We start from the raw sequence: 21,881 nt of genomic DNA, 5'->3' as shown, positions 1-21,881 counted from the left end.
TGGAATGTCAGAGCTGAGAGTACTCCCATAAAATGTAGTTACTGGAAGTACAGTATTCTTAGAGTATAAACCAGAATTTTAAATTTTTCCTGGAAAGAGAAAAAAAGAAATGAGGAGCATGAGAAAGAGACACCATGAAACCATATCTACCGTGACCTTGGCTTTGGGTGGAGAAGGAATAAAGAATCCCACCACCACCAGTAATTTATGGTGAAAAGACCTCATTCACATGGATTTGGGGGCCTCAATTCATACTACCTGCAAAGCTCCACAACCTTCTCTCCAAAAGAAAGGCAGAATTTAAAATCAAGTGGTTCCACGTTAGTAGTGCCATAGAGTATCTGGTAAAAGCAACTATCAATCATTTTTAGAAGACAAATTCACAATAAAATATCAAAAAAAGTGAGATCACAATCAGAAAGATCATTAAACATGAGAAAATGTGCAGTGAAGGAGTCAAAAGAAATAACTAAACAGTCAGCACCTCAAAGGTGTAATCATTCAATGGGACATTGTGCATCAGTGAAAATGAGCGAGCCACAGGAGACCCACATAGATATTCACGAAGACTGGTGGATCTCGAAAATACATTGTTGAGGCAAAGAGAAAAAAGACATTATGATTCCATATACATAAAGTTAAAAACATACAAGAGTAAGCAAAATACTAATTAAGGATATGTGTCCTAAAATTAGAGAAAAGCAAAGAAACCAAATTAGGAAGATTGGTTTCCCCAGGAAAAGACACAATAGAATTCTACTTCTTAAGCTTTGTAAGTATTTGTTTCATTATTATTCTTTAAGATATAGGTATATAGGTAGATGTGTATATGTATAATGTACTGTCTTGTGTAATCAATATATAAAAATATAAATTTAAAAAATAATATGGTACAGATGCTGAAAGCATGATGTTTTAAAGTGTATGAATCTATAAATACATGTGGCTCACCTTTTTTAATCAGCTAGAATTAAAAGCGCCAGAGACATAGAAGCACGGAATGAGACTGACAAATCTCAGAGGGAAGGGGAGGAGAGATAGGAAGAGATTAACCAAAGAATGTATATGCATGTATGCAGAACCCATGGACACACACAATAATGTGGCGAAGGCCTGGCGGTGGGGGTGGGGGAGGTGAAGGATATCAATGGGATCATCTATAATACTTACAACACTAAAGATAGCTTTTGTAAAAGTTCAAATTGAGAAGAGGAGTTTCTGTTTTAAAATTTGGCGGCATTTTAACATGCTTGTGTTCATTCTGATGTTGAAGCTGATGCTTAAGCAGACATAGGTGTTCATTTGATTTTGAAAAGGTTTCCCCCTTTGGATTTAAGGTAGCCTCCCATGTACTAAAGTTATTACTAAATGATATATTTACATTTCTGTGCATTAGTTTGGGATCCTTTTCTATGTAAATCCATTGTAAATAGTGAGTTTGATTATCATCATGAGGTTTGTAGATGAAGAACTGCAACACAGAACTAATTGTTATAACTAATTATTAGAACCTAGTTTATGCTTTCTATACATTTTCTTCTATCTTCATCAAGACTCTGCAAAAATAGATATTTAAATTACCACCTTTTCTAAGGAAGCTGAGAATTTTAATATCTTTACCTTGATTTCACAGGTAGGAGATAGCTGGGATTCAGTTTCAACCTATAATTTTGTTTAGAAGGTGAAATCGATGATATAGGCAGATTTTTAATCAAAAAAAATCAGAATACAGTGAACAAAACAACATTGGAATTTATGTTAGATATTTAATTGATTGGCACTCAGCAATTTCATTTCTCATTTTTATTTCTTTAGAAAAGATCCAATGATTTTGTAGAAAGTCAGCAGCACTTAATCATAATGGGATTTAGAACCTCCAATCAATGCACCTGGATGAGAGTGCCCCAACCCCTAACTACAACTTGACTGTCATTCCTTGTTCGAAGTTCTATTATAAGGAACTAGGGGCCCGGTGCACGAAATTCATGCACTGGGTGTGTGTGTAGGGGGGGGGGGTGTCCCTCAGCCCAGCCTGCCCCCTCTCACATACTGGGAGCCCTCAGGCGTTGACCCCCATCACCCTCCAATCGCAGGATCGGCCCCTTGCCCAGGCCGGACGCCTCTGGCTGAGGCGTCCGGCCCGGGCAGCGGGGACCCATAGCTGCAGCGGCCCTGTGATCGTGGGCTTCGCTTTAGGCCCAGGAAAGGGGCCCCTAACTCCTGGGACTGCCAGCTTCGACCGTGCCCAGCTCCCATCGCTGGCTCCACCCCTACTTCCTGCTATCACTGGCCAGGGCGGAAAAGGCACCTGATTCTCCGATCATGGCTGGGGGGCAGGGCAAAGACGGCCCCAGGGCCGCCTTTGCCCTGCCCCCCAGCTCTTAGCTCCCCGCTGGGTTTCCGATCACTGTCAGTGGCAGGGGGCTTCTTCCTGCTTTCCCTTTCGCCTCCCTGCATTGTGCCTACATATGCAAATTAACCGCCATCTTGTTGATAGTTAACTGCCAATCTTAGTTGGCAGTTAATTTGCATATAGCCCTGATTAGCCAATGAAAAGGGTATCGTCGTACGCCAATTACCATTTTTCTCTTTTATTAGTGTTGATTAGATAAAACAGTGCATCTGCATCTCAAACTTTAATGTTCTTCTCAAACTCTAAAATGTGTGATTTCTAGAGACTCAGGATATACCTGGATGGATATATGAGCTTATTAAAATTGTCCAGATTAATCTGTTTGGGTGGAGGCTTTATTATCAAAATATATGACATATTTTCCCAGGCCAATTTTAACATTCACTATAGCTTTATTTCATTACTTGGGACCGTGTTTCTAATATAATTGATTGGTTATTATTTTACTCCTCAGCTTTCACAAGAAAACATATTCCTATCTTACCACATGACTCTAAACTCAACATGGAGTATCTGCACTTATCTAAAACCGTGTTCCTCTAACTTTAATATGTTTATAAATCATTACTGATATTGATCAAAAACAGATACTAATTCAGTAGATTTGGATGGGCCCTGAGGTTCTACATTTCCCAGATGATAACAATGCTGTTGACTGATGGAGAGGGAAAGTCTTGAAGGGTGTTCCCCGACTCCTCAAGATGTCCTAAAATCTGCCTCTGATTTAAACTAAACCTGCAGAGAACTGAATACTGGGCCATATTGTTTCCACATCACCTCCACCACAACTCACACTCCCCAAGTTTTCCAACCCTTGTAAAACCACTTCCACTAAATTTTTCTTTGGTCTTATGATTAACATGTGGTGCACTGCTGACCCTTTAACAATGCAGGTTAGAACTGCATGATCCACTTATAGGCAGATTTTTTACTAGCACTACAAATGTATTTTCTCTTCTTTATGATTTTCTTAATATTTTCTTTTCTCTATCTTCCTTTATTATAAGAATACAGTATATAATACATGTAACATACAGAATATGTGTTAGCAATTGTTTATGTTATCAGTAAAGCTTCTGGTCAACTGTAGGCTATTAGTAGTTAAGTTTTTGGAGAATCAAAACTTATACACAGATTTTCAACTGCTCAGGGACTGGTGCACCTAATCCAAACATTGTTCAAGAGTTAACTACAGTATATTACTGCATTTTCTGAAAGTATATTTTTTGAGTACATAATATACAACATTTATTTTACAGTACCATCTTTTTTTAAAAAAAAAGTTCTCAAACAAGTATATTTTCCATTGAATTTTAGAGAGAGTGGAATCAGGGGCTGAGGGAGACAGAGAGAGAGAGAAACATCCATGTGAGAGAGACACATTAATTGGTTGACCAGGGCCAGTAATGGAGCCTGCAACTAAGGTACGTGCCCTTGACAGGGAATCTAACCTGGGGTCCTTCAATCCATGGGCCAAATTGGCTAGGGCTATTTTATAGTACCATCTTCATAAGCATCTGCTTGGTACATATTTCTGGTTTGCTTTTATTTTATTGAAATACCCTGAATCAAGTGACTATGAATTATATCTTTTTTTATTAACTGCTAAAACACACATAGCTGTTTGTGGCTTACTTATTAAATAACATAATATACAAAATTATATGCATATAATTATAATGAAGTACCAAATTATGAATTTTGTGTTCCTACCTAAATCTTTTTTTAATATCTTTTTTATTGTTTTCAGAGAGGAAGGGAGAGGGAGAGAGAGGTAGAAACATTAATGATGAGAGATTATCATTGATTGGTTGCCTCCTGTACATCCCACACTGGGGATCAAGCCCACAACCCGAGCATGTGCCCCATCTAGGAATGGAACAGTGACTTCCTGGTTCATAGGTCCACGCTCAACCACTGAGCAACAATGGCCAGGTACCTAAATCTTAACTTTATCTTTCTTATTCTCTTTTCCACAAACCCTTTTTTCTTTACATGTATAATATTTCATGTTGTAAATATTTTATAAGCTATCATAAATTCTTAATGAAAGGATTTTAATGAATTCTTTAACAATTTGATAAAGATATTAATTATAGCTATAATTAATTATATGTATATAATTACAATAAAGTACTATAATCAGCTCTTACTGTAATCCAGTCATATTACGCTAAGCCCTTTTCATATATGATTATCTAATTTTAGCTGGTAATTGGTTTGTTATTTCTTTGTGTATTTTTGGTTTTGAGTTAGAAGAAGCAGTGAAAATCTATGTAAATCCAAAACCAGCAATTTTTTGAAGGACAATTTAACAGTATATAATAAAAGACAAAGCAAAAAAAGAGGGGAAGCATACCAAAAAGTCCACTGGAAGGAACTTATCCTAAGGAAATTAAGAATATGTATAAACATTTAACTACAAATATAGTGCACCATATTCAATTAAAACTTGTTCAAAGGCCAAAATAAGCAAAGATGAATTATATCCCCAAATAAAATGTCGTTGCCATCAATTTAATGGTAAAAATATATATTAATAAGGAAAAATGTTCATAATGTATTTTGGAAAAAAACAAGGTTATAAAGCATTCATTGTTATAAGTATGGTTGACTTTCTCCTTGTTTTGGCTCATCCAAGCTTTTTTCAAAATATATGTATTGCAAGCATAATTTATTAAAAATTTATTTTTTTATTTTCTTTTTATTTTATCTTTATTGTTGAAAATATTACAGATGCCCCCTTTGTTTTTTTCCCCATTGACCCCCTCCACCCTATATCCACCCCTCCCAGGTCTTCACAGCACTATTTTCTGAGTCCATGGGCTATGCATATGCATATAAATTCCCTCGGTTAATCTCACTCCACCTTCCCTCTAAAATTTGTCCATCTGTTCCATGTTCTATATCTCTGGGTCTATTTTGTTCATCAGTTTATTTTGTTCATTAAATTCCACAATGAGTGAGATCATGTGATACTTATCTTTCTCTGATTGGCTTATTTCACTTAGCATAATACTCTCCAGGTCCATCCATGCTGTTGCAAATAGTAAGAGTTCCTTCTTTTTTATAGCCAGATAGTATTCCATTGTATAAAAGTATCATAAATTTTTTACCCACTCATCTGCTGATGGACCCATTGTAAATTGCACTGCTATGAACATAGGGGTGAATATATTCTTTCTGATTGGTTTCTTAGGATATATTTCTAGAAGTGGAGTCACTGGGTCAAATGGGAGTTCCATTTTTAATTTTTGAGGAAATTCCATACTGTTTTCCACAGTGGCTGCACCAGTCTGCTTTCCCATCTCTCTCAAAGCAATGTGTTTACCAATACATCTCCTAGGGCAAAGTAAACTAAGGAGAAAATAAATAAATTGGACTACATCAAAATAAAAGGCTTCTGCACAGCAAAAGAAACCATCAACAAAATGAAAAGAGAGCCCACTGCATGGGAGAACATATTTGCCAATGATACATCTGATAAAGGATTAATATAAAAAAATATACAAGGAACTCATACAATTTAACAAAAAGAAGACAAGCAATCCAATTAAAAATGGGCAAAGAACCTAAATAGACACTTCTCCAAAGTGGATAAACAGAAGGCCAAGAGACATATGAAAAAATACTCAAAGTAACTAATCATCAGAGAAATGTAAATTAAAAAAACAATGAGGTATCACCTCACACCTGTCAGAATGGCTATCATCAACAAATGACAAGTGTTGGCGAGGATGTAGAGAAAAGGGAACCCAAGTCCACTGCTGGTAGGAATATAAACAATTATCTTAACAAATGACAGAAGGCTAGTGTTAAAAGTCTTAATGGAATGTTCATAAATATGTGGTAACAGATATGGAAAGAAAGAAGAGAAGAAGAATACAAATAATTTGAGATGAAAAGATGTCCTATGTGTTTGATTCAAGGATCAAAGTAGAATCAGATTAGGAATCAATCACTAAAGATAGCCTCCTGAAACAGACTTTTATCACTAATAAGATCTCTATTGCTTGATAACTTCCTAACGCAATAACTGAATGAGAATGTATGAAGCCTCCTGATTACTACCAACTAGGTAGGTTTCAGTATCTATGACCTCGTTGTCAATACCAGGATCTCCTATAACCCAAAGTTTTGGGCTTGTGTCCCTGGGACAGATTTGTTCCTTTCCAATCAGCTGATGAAAGAAAGCTACCTTGCCTGCAGCCTCAAAGGGGACTTCTAAGGAGAGTATTGGAAGAGGTTTAAAAACAGAAAAAGAAACCAATAGGAGAACTGCCTGACAAAATGAGAGTGGCCACTGACTCCAGAGAAGAGGAATGGGGTGGGGGGGAGTCCATTTCAGAATAAATAATTAAGAACTATGCCACTCTTTTTGGTTAACGTAGAAAATATTAATTATAGCAGTATTTATGTAACATCATTATTTTTTCCCCTTTTTCCTTCCCTAATAATATCATGGCTATGATTTTCACTGTTTTGGGACTGTGGGTCTCTTTTGCGTTCCTTTTATCCACTTATTCAGCAAATATTTTCTGAACCTATGCTGTGTGACAGAGACTATGCTAGGCAGCGGGGCTGCATCAGGGATCTGAAGATCCTCAGCCTGGTGAAGCCGACATTCTAGTGAGGAAGGCCAACAGTAAACCAATAAAGACATAAATAATGTGCTGTCATGTTGGAATACACTGAAATACAGGCAGTGGTGCTCTTCAGGTGGGGGCCAGGGAAGAACTCCATAAAAGGTAGCGTCTATCAGAGATGTGTGATCACATCAGCCTGGTTTTGCCACGGGGAATCACATAAATAGACATCTTCGCCATTAATTCCAGGATAGCTTGCACCAAAAATCAAGAACAATGACTATATGATCACGATATTTTTTCTTATGCAACTAACAATATGTGTGTTCTTACCTCTTCCTCTTCCCCATCTATCTTCACCTACTACTACCACCATTGTTACTATTGTTATTACTACTACTGTTACTATTCAGGTATATGATTCCTTACTTGAGACTTAGAAATCCAAAAACCTTTGAAAACCAACAATTTTTTCATAAGACACATGGAGGCAAAATTAGTTCGCCTGACCTTTTGGTGGCAAAACCTGACTTGAACCAACCAACAAAAGGTCAATAGAATGACCTCTATCTCCTATTTAATGAGAATAGTATATGCTTTACTGAAAAATATTAACATATTTTGATTATAGTTTTAATTGAAGATCCACTTAGCATCTTACCTTTCTAAAGTCTGAAATTTTCTGAATTCCAAAATACATCAGACTACAAGAATTTCTAATAAAGGGTTTTGGATCTATACAACCACTACAAGCTGCAACTATTACTATAGTCGTTGCTTGTACTGCAAAACATTGCTTTGAGTAGCTGTAGATTTGTTATTCTAAATCATTCTAACATCTTATTAGCCTAAAGGTGTATAACTTAAGAGAAAACTTTGCATCTATTGCATCTGTCAATTAATGAATACACTTGGACTTGTTAAACACTTTTTTCTGATCATTTAAAAAGTCAAATTACAGCAAATCTATGTCAATATAATATTTTTTTAATATATTTTATTGATTTTTTACAGAGAGGAAGGGAGAGAGATAGAGAGTTAGAAACATCGATGAGAGAGAAACATCGATCAGCCGCCTCCTGCACATCCCCTACTGGGGATATGCCCGCAACCCAGGTACATGCCCTTGACCGGAATCAAACCTGGGACCTTTCAGTCCGCAGGCCGATGCTCTATCCACTGAGCCAAACCGGTTTCGGCTATGTCAATATAATATTAACAGCCACAGCAATACTTAAAGCCTGTGACCATAACTTTAAATATCAGCACTCTCTATGACCACTGGCACTTTCTATGTCTACTTATTATTGCTACTAAAGTTTTCATTCATATTCAACATCCATGTCTGGTGCATTTTGTTTGATGAAAATAAGCTAATTAGTGCTGAACCTTTCCTACTTCATAAATTTATTCCTAAGAATATTAAAAGGAAGTCAAGTGAGACATGTTCAGCAACAGATGTTGGCCTCTTTTGCCTGCCTTTTTACAGTTTGTTCTCTTTCATTACTTTTTAAGAAATTTAGTTAAATGTTCCCTTTACTAGAGAACAAGCATACCTAGCTTCCCAGGGGGGTGGGGGAGGGGGAGTTCCCAGGGCAGGCACAGAATGTTCGCTCCCTTAAGCCAGTATCTGCTCTAATGCTCTCCACATACAAGTTTTCATTCTTTCATCCAGGTTTTGGAAACAATCACACTCCAGCTTATCTCACAAAAATGCACATGTGGATGGCAATTGTAGAACTAGAACCATGGTAGGCTCTATTACTAATGCATGTGGGCCTAGTGCCCCTCAAATACCTTACAATCTCAAAAAGAAGAGTCAATCTATTGAGAAAATTTGGTTGGCTCTTTTGGCTTGCACAGCAAAGACAGACAGTGAAGTAACTCCCAAAAGTAAAATTTCAATTATCTTTTATAATAAAAGAAATGAGAAATGTAGATAAAGATTTTTCTCTATAAAAGTAAATTGATCCAAAAATATAAATTTAAAAATATCCTATTTTTGTATATGATTCAGTGTGGATGGGATTGTGATGTGGTCAAGTGGTGGTACACTGGTAAATCTAAGTAACATTACATCCAAATACTTCATTCGTCAGAAGTGCTTTCTTTAAAACATCATGAAAATGTTGAATATGAGTCTTTTTTTTAAATTAAATCTTTATTGTTCAGATTAGTACATTTGTTCCTCTTTTTTCCCCCCATAACTCCCCTCCTCCCAGTTCCCGCCCCACCATCCGCCCTCACTCCCCACCCACTGTCCTCATCCATAGGTGCACGATTTTTGTCCAGTCTCTTCCCACATCTCCCACACCCCTTTCCCCCCCAAGAATAGTCAGTCCATTCCCTTTCTATGTCCCTGATTCTATTGTGATCACCAGATTATTTATTCACTTGATTCTTAGATTCACTTGTTGATAGATGCATGTTTGTTGTTCATAATTTGTATCTTTACCTTTTTCTTCTTCTTCCTCTTCTTAAAGGATACCTTTCAGCATTTCATATAATACTGGTTTGGTGGTGATGAACTCCTTTAGCTTTTTCTTATCTGTGAAGCTCTTTATCTGACCTTCAGTTCTGAATGATAGCTTTGCTGGATAAAGTAATCTTGGTTGTAGGTTCTTGGTATTCATCACTTTGAATATTTCTTGCCATTCCCTTCTGGCCTGCAAAGTTTCTGTTGAGAAATCAGCTGACAGTCATATGGGTATTCCCTTATAGGCAACTGAGTATCTTTCGCTTGCTGCTTTTAAGATTCTCTCTTTGTCTTTTGCTCTTGGCATTTTAATGATGATGTGTCTTGGTGTGGTCCTCTTTGGATTCCTTTTGTTTGGGGTTCTCTGCGCTTCCTGGACCTGTAAGTCTATTTCTTTCACCAGGTGGGGGAAGTTTTCTGTCATTATTTCTTCAAATAGGTTTTCAATATCTTGCTCTCTCTCATCTTCTGGCACCCCTATAATTCTGATGTTGGTACGCTTGAAGCTGTCCCAGAGGCTCCTTACACTATCTTCGTATTTTCGGATTCTTTTTTCATTTTGCTTTTCTGGTTGGGTGTTTTTTGCTTCTTCACATTTCAAATCTTTGCCTTGATTCTTGCGCTCCTCTGGTCTGCTGTTGGGAGTCTGTATAGTATTCATTATTTCAGTCCGTGTACGCTTAATTTCTAGTTGGTTCTTTATCATAACATTGAGGGTCTCATTAGATTTATTGAGGATCTCACTACATTTATCGGCGGCTTCTAGACAGTTCTTAAGAGACCTTAAAAGTGTGGTTCTGAACTCAATATCCTCCATTGACAGTTTTGTCCTGTTTCTTTGTCTCCGCATTTTTTATGCTTTCTTGGTGCACCCCCTAGTGGTCTTTGTGCGCAGTCTTGTTGTAGTTAAGCCTTGATTGTTGTTGGCAATACCGGGGGTGATTTGACCTCCAGGGTAACTGGCTATGAGAGTCCGCTGTGTCTTCAGTGGGAGGGCTTCTGTGCTGGATCTCTAGGGCGGTGCTAATCTAGCGTTTGTCTGAGGCTATCCGGCAAATGGCTCTGCGCAGGGCTTGGGCGGGGCGAGTCCCCGGGGATCTACAGGGCGGCCGGAGCGAGCAGTTATGGCTGCTCTCAGTTCCGTCCCTAGGGGCTCTGCCTCACAGAGTCCCAGCAACCACTGCAAACCTCAGAGAGAAAGCTGCCTTCGAGTTCTGACCGATGCCAGACAGTCCCGCTTCTCCCGTTTGAGTCTGGGTCCTCAGAGACTCGCCCGGATCTGGAGCTCAGAGTCTGAAACACCCTCCCGATTGAAAACAACAACCGCGCCCTCCGCCTCCAGCCCGCTCCGCGTGCACTCCGCACCTTAGTATTTCACTTCAGCACTGCGCCTCCTCTGAGTCTGGGTATGATATTCTCTTTCCTCCTAGTTGTAGAATTTCCACTCAGCCAGCCTTCCTGTGGTTCTGGATGATGTCCATTCCGTCTTTTAGTTGTTTTTTGAAGTGGTTGTGCGAGGCAACAATTTCCGGTATTTACCTATGCCGCCATCTTGGTCAAGCTGAATATGAGTCTTGACCAATTTCTTCTGACTATGTATCTTACCCTATTTATTGCTAAAATTTTGCATGGAGCACCTCCTTAACTTTTCCCAATAAGTATCTTAACTAGGACAAGAGTAAAGAATTTTTATCTAGAATTACAAAACTTATAAAATGCACTTTAGACCCAGAAAATACTGATGCAGGACAATATAACTATCAAGATGTGGGCTTTAACAGCAACTATGTAAATTTTATAGATGTATTAAATGTATATGTCAACGTAAATACATCATTTTTCATAAAAATTCAAAACTTTTATATTTCATAGGAAAAAATAATATTGCTTCCCAATATTAGCTAGAAATTCACTATTTTCCAAAATTTCTGTCAATATTTGTTTTTATATTATTTTAAAAGCATATTTTAATGCATTGATAAATACATTAATTTTTGCATCTCTGATTTTGATAAATACTAAAGTTGTTTCTCACAACTACATTCCTCCAGGTTGTGGGCTTCAAGATAGCTTCACATATTATCATGAAGTTAGCAAACCTTTTTAAAGAAGAGTTATAAAATGGAATTGCAAAAAATAGTTGGAGATGGTCTTTCCTATATAGTACTGCAATGTAATGTTACATTTTTATGTTACATACATAAAGAATTATATTCACAGAGGCTCACTTATCTTGGATAAATATTATCTTTCAAGATAATTAAGGCTATAAATATCTCAGTACTTCAGAAACTACAAAAAGTAGCATTAGTAAGTTTCTCTTCAGCATGCAGTTTCTTTAACTTCATTCAAAGAAGTTTTAGTGGTTATATGCCATTTCTTAAAATAACTGGAAATTCTAATACAATAAGCCTGCAGTGGCAGAAATAAAAAATTAAAACTAAAGACATATAATATTATTAAATTATTATTTAATTGGGACTAAAACATATAAGCATAAAAATATATTAAAAAGAAAACAAAAAATCCGGGCTTAAAAGGGATAGTGTCTTTTTTGCCTACAGAAAGCATATCCACAGTAGCTTTCTTATTTCAGCAAATTAAAATGTTGATAAGAGCAGCTAAGCTGTAGAGAAGGGACTACATCAAAATAAAAAGCTTCTGCACAGCAAAAGACATCATCAACGAAATGAAAAGGGAGCCCACTGTATGGGAGAACGTATTTGCCAATGATAAGTGGGATAAAGAATTAATTTCCGAAACTTATAAGGAACTCATACAACTTAAAAGAAAGACAAATAATCCAATTTAAAAAGGGCAGAGAATCTAAATAGCCACTTCTCCCACATGGGCATACAGATGGCCAAGAGTCATATGGGAAAATGCTCAAAGTCACTGATCTTCAAAATATTAAACCTAGGAAGTCAATATGGTTCAGATTTTTCACTTCTGGATATATATCCAAAAGAAGCGAAAGCAGGGACTTGAACAATACTTGTATTCCCATGTTCATAGTGACATTATTCACAATATCCAAAAGGTAGAAGCAATTCAGGTGTCCATCAACAGTTGAATGGATAAGATATGGTATGTTCATATGTAGAATATTATTCAGCATTTTTAAAAAGAAGGGGAATTCTGACATATGCTCCAACATGGATGAACTTTGAGGACATTATGCTAAGTGAGATAAATCAGTCACAGAAGGACAAATAAAAACGATAGAGACAGAGAGTATAAAGTTTGTTGCCCAAGAACGGGGGAAGGGGAGAACAGAAAATCAGTATTTAATAGGTACAGAGTCTCAGTTTGGAAAGATGACAAAATTGTGGAGATGGATGGTGGTGATTGTTACAAAACAGTGTGGATGCACTTAATGCCACCACACTGTACATTTTTCAATGGTAAATTTTGTTATGTATATTTTACCACAATAAAAATATAAAAAAGAATTTACTTGAAACTTGGTGTTTGATTCCTTCTAGGACTGTTATTATTTTAAAGGATAAGCAAAAGGGGAATCCTTAGTAAAGAAGCCAGTTAGATGGCCAATGGTAAAAATGAAAATGCAGAACCTATAGGAAAAAAATTTTAAAGGTTGGAATCTTACGCCTAATTCATTTCCCAACACTTCTATATAGTTGGCTTGCAAGGATAAGATACAAGCATCTAACTTCACTGATGCAAAATGCCTATTAATGCCCACCCAGTCTCCATTTCAGTTCATCCCCAAAACTCTAGAAAGGTGCACATACCCAAAGCACCATCTATTGTGCCAAAGCCATGGTGAGTAGTCTTTGTTCTTCTAGTATTCCACTCAGCAGTGAATAAAGTCCCCAATGTTGCATCCAGAGCTCTCCACAATCAAATCTATTCTGCCAGATGTATTCCCAAGAGAAGAATGTTTAATGCACTTATTTTTTTAAATATATTTTATTGATTTTTTACAGAGAGGAAGGGAGAGAGATAGTTAGAAACATCGATGAGAGAGAAACATCGATCAGCTGCCTCCTGCACATCTCCCACTGGGGATATGCCCGCAACCCAGGTACATGCCCTTGACCGGAATCGAACCTGGGACCTTTCAGTCCGCAGGCCAACGCTCTATCCACTGAGCCAAACCGGTTTCGGCTTAATGTACTTATTTGTATAGCGAAGGGCAGTCTCTAAATTGTTAGCATAAAACAGGGTAGAGCTGGAAGGCTTAGAAGTAAAAGTTCCTTATTTCACCTTTACTGGAAGATAAGAAAACAACCTTCCAGGGGTATTGTTTTTGTTAAGCACCTATATGCATTAGAAATATATATCCTGTTAACTGGAGGTAACTGTCTAAGCTGTGATTAACTAATCTGTTCTAAAAGTAGTAGAGTACAAAGTCTTAAAATTTCAGGAAACATAATATTCAGATAATTTCCTTGTCAAAATGCTCATAATATTTCTTAATGATATTCATATAATGTCCTTGCCTAAAACAAGGTTATAATGATTTAGTATTAGTAAATTTACTCACAAAGAATTTAGCAACATAAATTAAATGATGAAATTCAAAAGGTTTACTTCATTGGAAAAACATAAAACAATATTTGTTTTTAAAAATGGTAGATGAACTACTCAATAGAAAAAAAGCATTGTTAAATATATTTCAGTTATCTAATGGTATTGTGTACTGAGTTATGTCTCCCAAAAATTCATATGTTGAAGCCCTAACCTCCAATGCAACTGTATTTGGAGATAGAGACTTTAAAGAGTTAATTAGGCTCAATGAGGTCATAAGGGTAGGGTACTGATCCAATATGACTAGTGTCCTCATAAAAATATAGATACAGAAACACACAGAAGAAAACCCATATGAGGACACAGCAAGAAGGCAGCTGTTTGCAAGCCAAGGAGAAAGAAGCCTCAGGAGAAACCAGCCATGCTAGCCTTAGACTGACAGACTTAGGAACTTTAAAAAATAAATCTCTGGCCTTTAAGCCAAACTGTCTGCGGTAATTATTTTGTTGTTGCTAATCCTCACCTGAGGATATTTTCCCATTGATTTTAGAGAGATTGGAAGGGAGAGGGAGAGACACACAGAGAGAAACATCAATGTTAGAGCGACACATCCATTGGTTGCCTCCAGCATGAGCCCCGACCAGGGCCAGGATTGAGCCTGCAATCGAACCCAGGATCCTTCAGAACACAGGCCAGATGCTCTATCCACTGAGCCAAATCAGCTAGGGCTGTCTGTAGTAATTTTTATGGCAGCCTATGCATACCAATACAAATGACAAGTCAAAAAGAAAAAATAATATGGTGATATGAAAAGAGAGAAAAAGACAAAAGATGAGATAGACACATTCATACCCAAAAGAGAACACATAAGAGATGCAATAAACCCAGATATATATGCAGACACTGTGAGACACAATGTTGTAAAATGGCACTTTGCAATCTTTTAAGAAATTGTTGCTAAGGATGTCAGAATCCCATTTCTTCTACTGTTTACATAGAGACATCTTAGAACTTGCCCTGATGAACAGATGAACTTAAAGTGAAACCCTGAATCCATTTTCAAGACGCAGATTCCCATATCCCTGTTTAGCGGGTCCTGTTTCATTAAACCGACAATGTGTGGTCATGAAATTGCCCTCAGAATTTTTAGTCCTCAAATTCTCACACTCCTAACAGATGTCGCCATTCTCCATTGGCCAACATGAGAGTATTTTCTTGATAGTCCATATACCATTACAAAAATGGTTGCTATTATATTTGGGGCAAACCATTGTGATTATTGCTTTGGCTATTAGTGTTCTTCAACTAAGAATTAATACAAATATTTTGGTGTTAAGGCGATCAACAGGATGTACATAAGATATGATAACAGAAATAAAGCAGTGATTCAAAAAAAAGATGAATTTTAATAAAGAATCATTTTAGGAATGAAATAGGTCCATAGTAAAAATTTTACATGTTATATCAAAATTAACCCAATAGTTTTCCAGGAAAATGGTAATTCAACTCTATGTCCAGTTTTACAAATACTTACAGTACTATAGTCCGAGTCACTGGGAAAAATGGAATCAAGAGCCAGGCGGGAAGACTTTGCCGACACAATTCCTCTCCAGTCACACAATAATTTTTCTGTTAGAAATATTATTGCAGGTTAAAACAATATTTATCCAGGAAAAGTACACACTGATCATACTGCTTAATATTACTAAGAGGAAAGTAAATCATCTTTATGGCCCCATTATTCTGTATTAAAATCACATCTTGTCATCTAATCAAAGAAATGGAGTGATAGCATTGCAGAGAGAGAAAGACTTCAATTAATTGGCTTGTGCAGACAGGAAAGCCCTCATGTTTTTATTGCATACAGTGTGCCCATCAGAAAATTAATAGGCTCCTTCTTCTAACTCCCTTCTCTTCAAAAACATTGATTTCTGTTTTAAAATGAGCTTAGAGCAAAATCATATTTGTGAACAGCACTTAAAAAATAAAAGGAAAACTCCTTCTCCTGTTAATGTAAGTACTTTAAAAGAAAATTCAAAATTATTATGAAGGCACACGTTTTGAAATTGCAAAATAAATGAAAGTATTAAAAGTATTTAAGGTAAATAGGTTGAGCGATCACGTCTTTCTTCTCTATTGTGGCAGTTGTTACATGGATTTATAAGGAAAATGTGTACTTTTTTTTTTTTAATGAGGAGTAGGTGACTTAAGATTTATTTCTCAGAAAAATAAATCATTTTAAAAAGAAAAAAAATCAATTCAATTCTCCCATTCAAATGAGTCAAATTATTTTCACATTTCCACTTCTTTCTAATACATATTCATATACATATATTCTTTGCTGAATTTTCAATTCACTACAGTCATCCATAGACTAGCTAATCTATATATATGAAAGACTAAGCAACCATCTGACCATCCAACGGTTCAACCGGCCGGTAGATATGACACGCAATGACCACCAGGGGACAGATGCTCAATGTAGGAATTGCCGAGCTGTGGTGACTTGGCAGTGGCAGTTCTCGGATGACGCACCCCATAACCAGAGAGGAGGGAGCCCAATTCCTCATGGGGCTGCATGATTCCACATTCGGCCGTGGATTATATGTTTTCTGGGGCACTGTCGGCCCTGAATCTGGTTTACTGCACACTTGTGTTTGCGTTCCACATCCTGTATGACAGCAACTTTTCAGAGTACCCTCTCACACTCCGGGACTCCTCGGGGGATGAGAGAGAGCCAGTTTCGGCCCGATCCACACAGGCCAGGCAGAGGGACCCCACCTGCTGGAGGGACCCCGCTCACTCTGCAGACACCCTTCAAGCCACAGCACCTCCCCAAGTGTGGCCCACTGGCGAGGGACCGCGGGAGGTTGGCTCCAGGGCATGTCTGGCCTGTCTTGCCCAGTCCCACCCCACCAGCCACCTTCTAATTAATTTCTTTTCAATATGTACCAATCAGTGCATCAGGTTACTAGTTTTTATATAAATTTAGATAAAACTCAAAATTAATAAATTCTTTCATTTCATTGCTTTAATTTACTTTCAAGATCATAAGGTAAAGTATCTCATAGGGAGGCAAAGTAGTAACATAAAATAATAGGTGATGTTATCTCAGAGACATCCTAAACAAATGATACACACACAGCTTAAACCATTTTAATTTTATAGGTATTTCTTTCATTTCAGTTTAAAAGACTCTTGACCTCTATTGGAAAGGCAAAATCTCTAGAAGAGGCATCTATCTATATATATAAAAGCCTAATATGCAAAGTGTCCCCTTGGGAGTTCGACTGAACCAGGAATTCAATTGCTTGCTATGACATGCGCTGATCACCAGAGGAGGTGCGGAACAAAGGAAGGCCCCACTTGGCAGCCTCTCGTGCACTAGGCCTCTAGTCATAATATAATCAAATGAAAGGTTTTATTATATATAAATTTTTCCTTTTTATTGAATTTATCGGGGTGACACTGGTTAACAAAATTATACAGGTTTCAGGTGCACAATTCCACAACACATCATCTGTGCACTGTACTGTGTGTTCACCACCCAAGGCAAATTTCTTTCATCACCATTTATCTCCCAGTACCTTCCTCCACCTTCCTCTTCCCCACCTCTCCCTGGCAATTCCACACTTTCCACGTCCACAAGGTTTTTATTTTGTTTTTTATCTTTTTTCCCTTTTTTCCCCCTCAATCCTTCTACCTCCCCAACCCTTCACACACCCCCAATAAAAAGCTATCAGAGTATTCTTTGTCTATGGATCTCTCTCTCTCTCTCTCTTTTACTTGATAGTTCATTTTGTTCATTAGATTCCACATATGAGAGGAATCATAGGGTGCCTGTCTTTCTCTGGAAATAAATGTCAGTAATAGGAAGATTACAGAGAATCTGCAAATATAAGTATCTGAGAAGAAAAAGGCCATACATCTTATACTTTGAATACTCTTATAGACTCAGAAGTATCTATTTTCTTACCTAATAATAGACAAACATGGTAATTGACCATACTTCCGCTACACCTCCCATTGGCTAATCAGTGATATATGCAAATTAACTGCCAACAAAGATGGCGACCAGTAGCCACAGAGCTGGAACGAGCAGGAGGCTTGATTGCTCCAGTGATGAAGGAAACCAAGGTTCCCTGCTGGCCATGGCAGTCTCTAAGCTACACTCAAAGCAACAAAGTTCCAATTATAGAAGCTAAACAAACCCCAGATACCTGCTTTCAGCCAGCCATGGCCATGGAGCTGGAGTGCAGGAGGCTTTCCCTCCCACCTGCCCTGGCCGGCTCTGAACGCCACTCAGGCAACAAAGTTTCAATTATAGAAGGTAAATAAACCCCAGATACCTGCTTTCAGCCGGCTGTGGCCACGGAGCTGGAGCCTTGGCTTGCCCCTGGCGATGGAGGAAGCCAAGCCCTGGCCGGCTCTGAGCTCCACTCCAGGCTACAAAGTTTCAATTATAGAAGGTAAATAAATCCCAGAAAAAGAAAAAAAGGAGAGGCTGGGAGCTTCTGTTGCTGGGGAGGCTTGGACAGCCTGAAAACGGCCCTCAGCCCTTCACCCAGACTGGCCAGGCACCCCAGTGGCACCCCAGTGGGGACCCCCACCCTAAAGGTGGTGTGGCAAGCCTGAAAACAGCCATCAGCCCCTCACCCAGACTGGCCAGGCACCCCAGTGGCACCCCAGTGGGGACCCCCACCCTGAAGGGCAAACCAGCTGGCCCCCGCCCATGCACCAGACCTCTATCCTATACAATAAAAGGGTAATATGCAAACTGACCCTAACAGCAGAAAGACTGGAAATGACTGGTCACTATAACACACTGACCACCAGGGGGCAGATGCTCAATGCAGGAGCTGCCCTCTGGTGGTCTGGGCGCTGTCACATGGGAGTAGCTCTGCTCAGCCACAAGTCAGGCTGATGGCTGCCAGTACAGTGTGGTGGTGGGAGCCTCTCCTGCCACCTCAGCAGCACTAAGGATGTCAGACTACAGCTTAGGCCTTCTCCCTGCTGGCAAGTGGACATCCCCTGAGGGCTGCCGGGCTGCCGGGCTTCCAGAGGGATGTCTGATTGCCATCTTAGGCCCAATCCCCCAGGGAGCGGGCCTAAGCCAGCAGGTGGCCATCCCCTGAGGGGTCCCAGACTGCAAGAGGGCACAGGCCGGGCTGAGGGACCCCTTCTCCACTCCCCCCCCCCCCCAGTGCACAAATTTTTGTTTACCAGGCCTCTAGTATATATATAACAGGCTAAGTGACCAGCTGACTGGCCTGTAGGTATAATGAGTACTGACCACCAGGGGGAAGATGCTCAACTCAGGAGCTACTGCGATTCCACCTTTGGCCATGGGTTATGTTTTTATTGGGGCACTGTCGGCCCAAATCTGGTTTACTACACATTTGTGTTTGTGTTCTACACCCTGTAGGACAGCAACTTTGCAGAGTGCCCTCTAGCACTCCAGGACCCCTCGGGGCATGTTGGAGAGCTGGTTTAGGCCCAATCCCCACAGGCCAGGCCGAGGGACCATGCCTGCTGGAGGGACCCTTGCTCACTCTGCAGATGCCCTGTGAGCCCTTGTTCTGCCCCAGGTGCGGCCATCTGGGGAGGGATTGTGGGAGGTTGGCTCCAGGACATGTATGCCCATCTCCCCCAGTCCCGCCCCGTTGACCACCTTCTAATTAATTTCCTTTCAATGTGCATGAATCCATGCACCGGGTCACTAGTATAAAAGAAAAGCATAAGAGTTCTTAGAGGTGTGTAAGCCCTCAGATTTCTTAGGAAGCTTTTTGATAATTTAAAGCACTCTGACTCATTAACACTATCCCGGGTCCATCCACTTCCCTTAATCAACTTCTACAGTAAGTGTTCTCACATATTTTAGATAATTGGCCTCTCTCTCCATTCTTTTTTTAAATGTATAAACTCTTGCAGGGAAAGGACAATATCTTACTTGGAACTTCTCTGTACTTCTAGTTCATTAGCAATGTGATTAAGGTAGCTATCTAAATACTGGTGAACAAGAATAAGCCTCAGGATAGTAAATCTCACAGATGAAATAATCCTGATCATTGAAGAGCCCAATCGAAAATGACACTAAATGTTATACAACTTATTTCACCAAGAGAGTCCAGAGCATTTCAAATATTTTATCTTGTTTACCCACATCGTTCAGAAGGCCATGCATTATTTTCTTCCGTTTATAGGCATCAGATTAGAAAATGTAGCTATAACTTTTCCACTTCAGGAAGCAGTAAAGCCTCCACCAAAATCCTCAAGGTAATCATTCACACACTGATGTTATGCTAATGACCCCTCCTCAGAAGCCAAGCACAGAAGGTGACATGCCACAAATTCTGGTTTATTCATCAAAGTCAGTTGAAAGTTATAAGCTGACAGCTTAAAGAAGACCAAAGCCATACATCAAACTAAATCTTCACAAACCCTTCAGAGAACCAACAATCTAACAGATAATGCCGTGAAAAAATAAAGATTCTGAATTCTAGGGGAGAGAGAGAGAGAGAGAGAAGATTTGGGGGTGAGGGGAAAAAAACAAGAGTAGGATGTGTATTGATAGATTAAAAAAAAATAAGAAATGTTATCAGTAATTCCAATTCATCAACTAGCAGTAAGAATAAAATACTCTGAGATTAAACAAATCTAGGGAAATACAATATCAGGTTAACAAGGAGTTATTAGCTAACTAAATAATTGCTAATTTGGAATGTATTTGTTAAATAGCTACCCACATTGATATCTTTCTGGCTTTCATTTCCTCAATACTTTTTGAGTCTTTTTGAAAAATATTATTATAACACTAGTCATGTTATTTTGTTTTGTTTTGCATATCTTATTTCCCCTATCTAGACTTAAAAGTCTTTCACTTGCTTTGTATTCCCCAAAAAACTGAATATAATGCTGTGCCCCAAGCATATGTTCAATGAATGTCTGTAGACTGATTTGGTATTGGTTTGATGCCATTGTAATTAACCTCGTTATTCGTAACAAGAAAGCAGTAAAGTTAAGGCCAAATAGTATAGGCATGTCATTTGTGCAGCTCTGCCAGGAAGCTGCAGTCTAACACTTCCCAGGCCTATTCCCTTCAGATTGCTAGGGGAAGGGACTAGACAGGGTAGAAAATACATGCATGCCCAGTAAAGTCTGGGTAAAATCAGGAAGGTACTTTCCTGTCAGTCACACATGGGAATAGGTCTTTGGTCAGAGTAGGCATGGCCACTGCAAGCACAGGAAGATTTGAGATACTTAAGCCCTCAACAAAGGAGTTCCCTCTCTTGCAGTCTTGGACCACTTGATTGCTCTTGGTTTGTGCTCTCATGATCCTGTATTCACCCACATGGGCCCACAGCCATGTGAAACCGACACTGTGGACTAATGGACTGCAACTAGCCTAATGCTACACTACCCAATTCCAACATGAAATGGAAAATTTGGACACTGACTTTGCTTTTAGCTCTACTGAATCCCCACCTGCGCTTCCTCCAGGACTGAATTGAGGGAAATGGTACTTTAGAAACCCAGGGATGTAATGCCATGTGAATAAAAATCACTCATCTCCCATGCGAGTCTCAGAAAATGCTTTTTCTCAAGATATCATAAGGACATCAGCCCTATCACTCAGTGGGGAAAGGGATCTCCACTTCTACCAGTAACAGATTGAAAGGCCATCAGCAAAACTGGTAAGAATGAAAGGTCCCATACAGTGCAACTGACATTAATATCCGAAGAAATGGAAAAACCTTAAAATGTGTGTGGGGGGTTTTTATTCTACGTTTTTTTTTTAGGGCCAAATATTAGTTTTCACCAGACTATTTTCCCTCAGCTTCTAGCATTATACTGATGTTTATAATAGTAATAGTTTATAAGCACATTTCAGTTGGGTGTAGCTTTTTATTTT

The 21,881-nt window shown here is 38.7% G+C and overlaps 1 protein-coding gene across 1 annotated transcript in view; it reads right to left on the bottom strand.

Annotated features, from left to right (window-relative positions):
* The window catches only part of IQCM (IQ motif containing M), a 284,914-nt gene that overhangs the window by 168,878 nt on the left and 94,155 nt on the right, over nt 1-21,881 (bottom strand). The window contains exon 7 of the mRNA XM_059699526.1: nt 15,504-15,598. Within this exon, the coding sequence (XP_059555509.1) occupies nt 15,504-15,598 (95 nt within the window). The remainder of the gene's footprint in view (nt 1-15,503; nt 15,599-21,881) is intronic.

The sequence above is a fragment of the Myotis daubentonii genome, chromosome 5 (assembly GCF_963259705.1).
Source record: "Myotis daubentonii chromosome 5, mMyoDau2.1, whole genome shotgun sequence".
Lineage (NCBI taxonomy): Eukaryota > Metazoa > Chordata > Mammalia > Chiroptera > Vespertilionidae > Myotis > Myotis daubentonii.
This window is presented reverse-complemented; position numbering and strand designations above follow the sequence as displayed.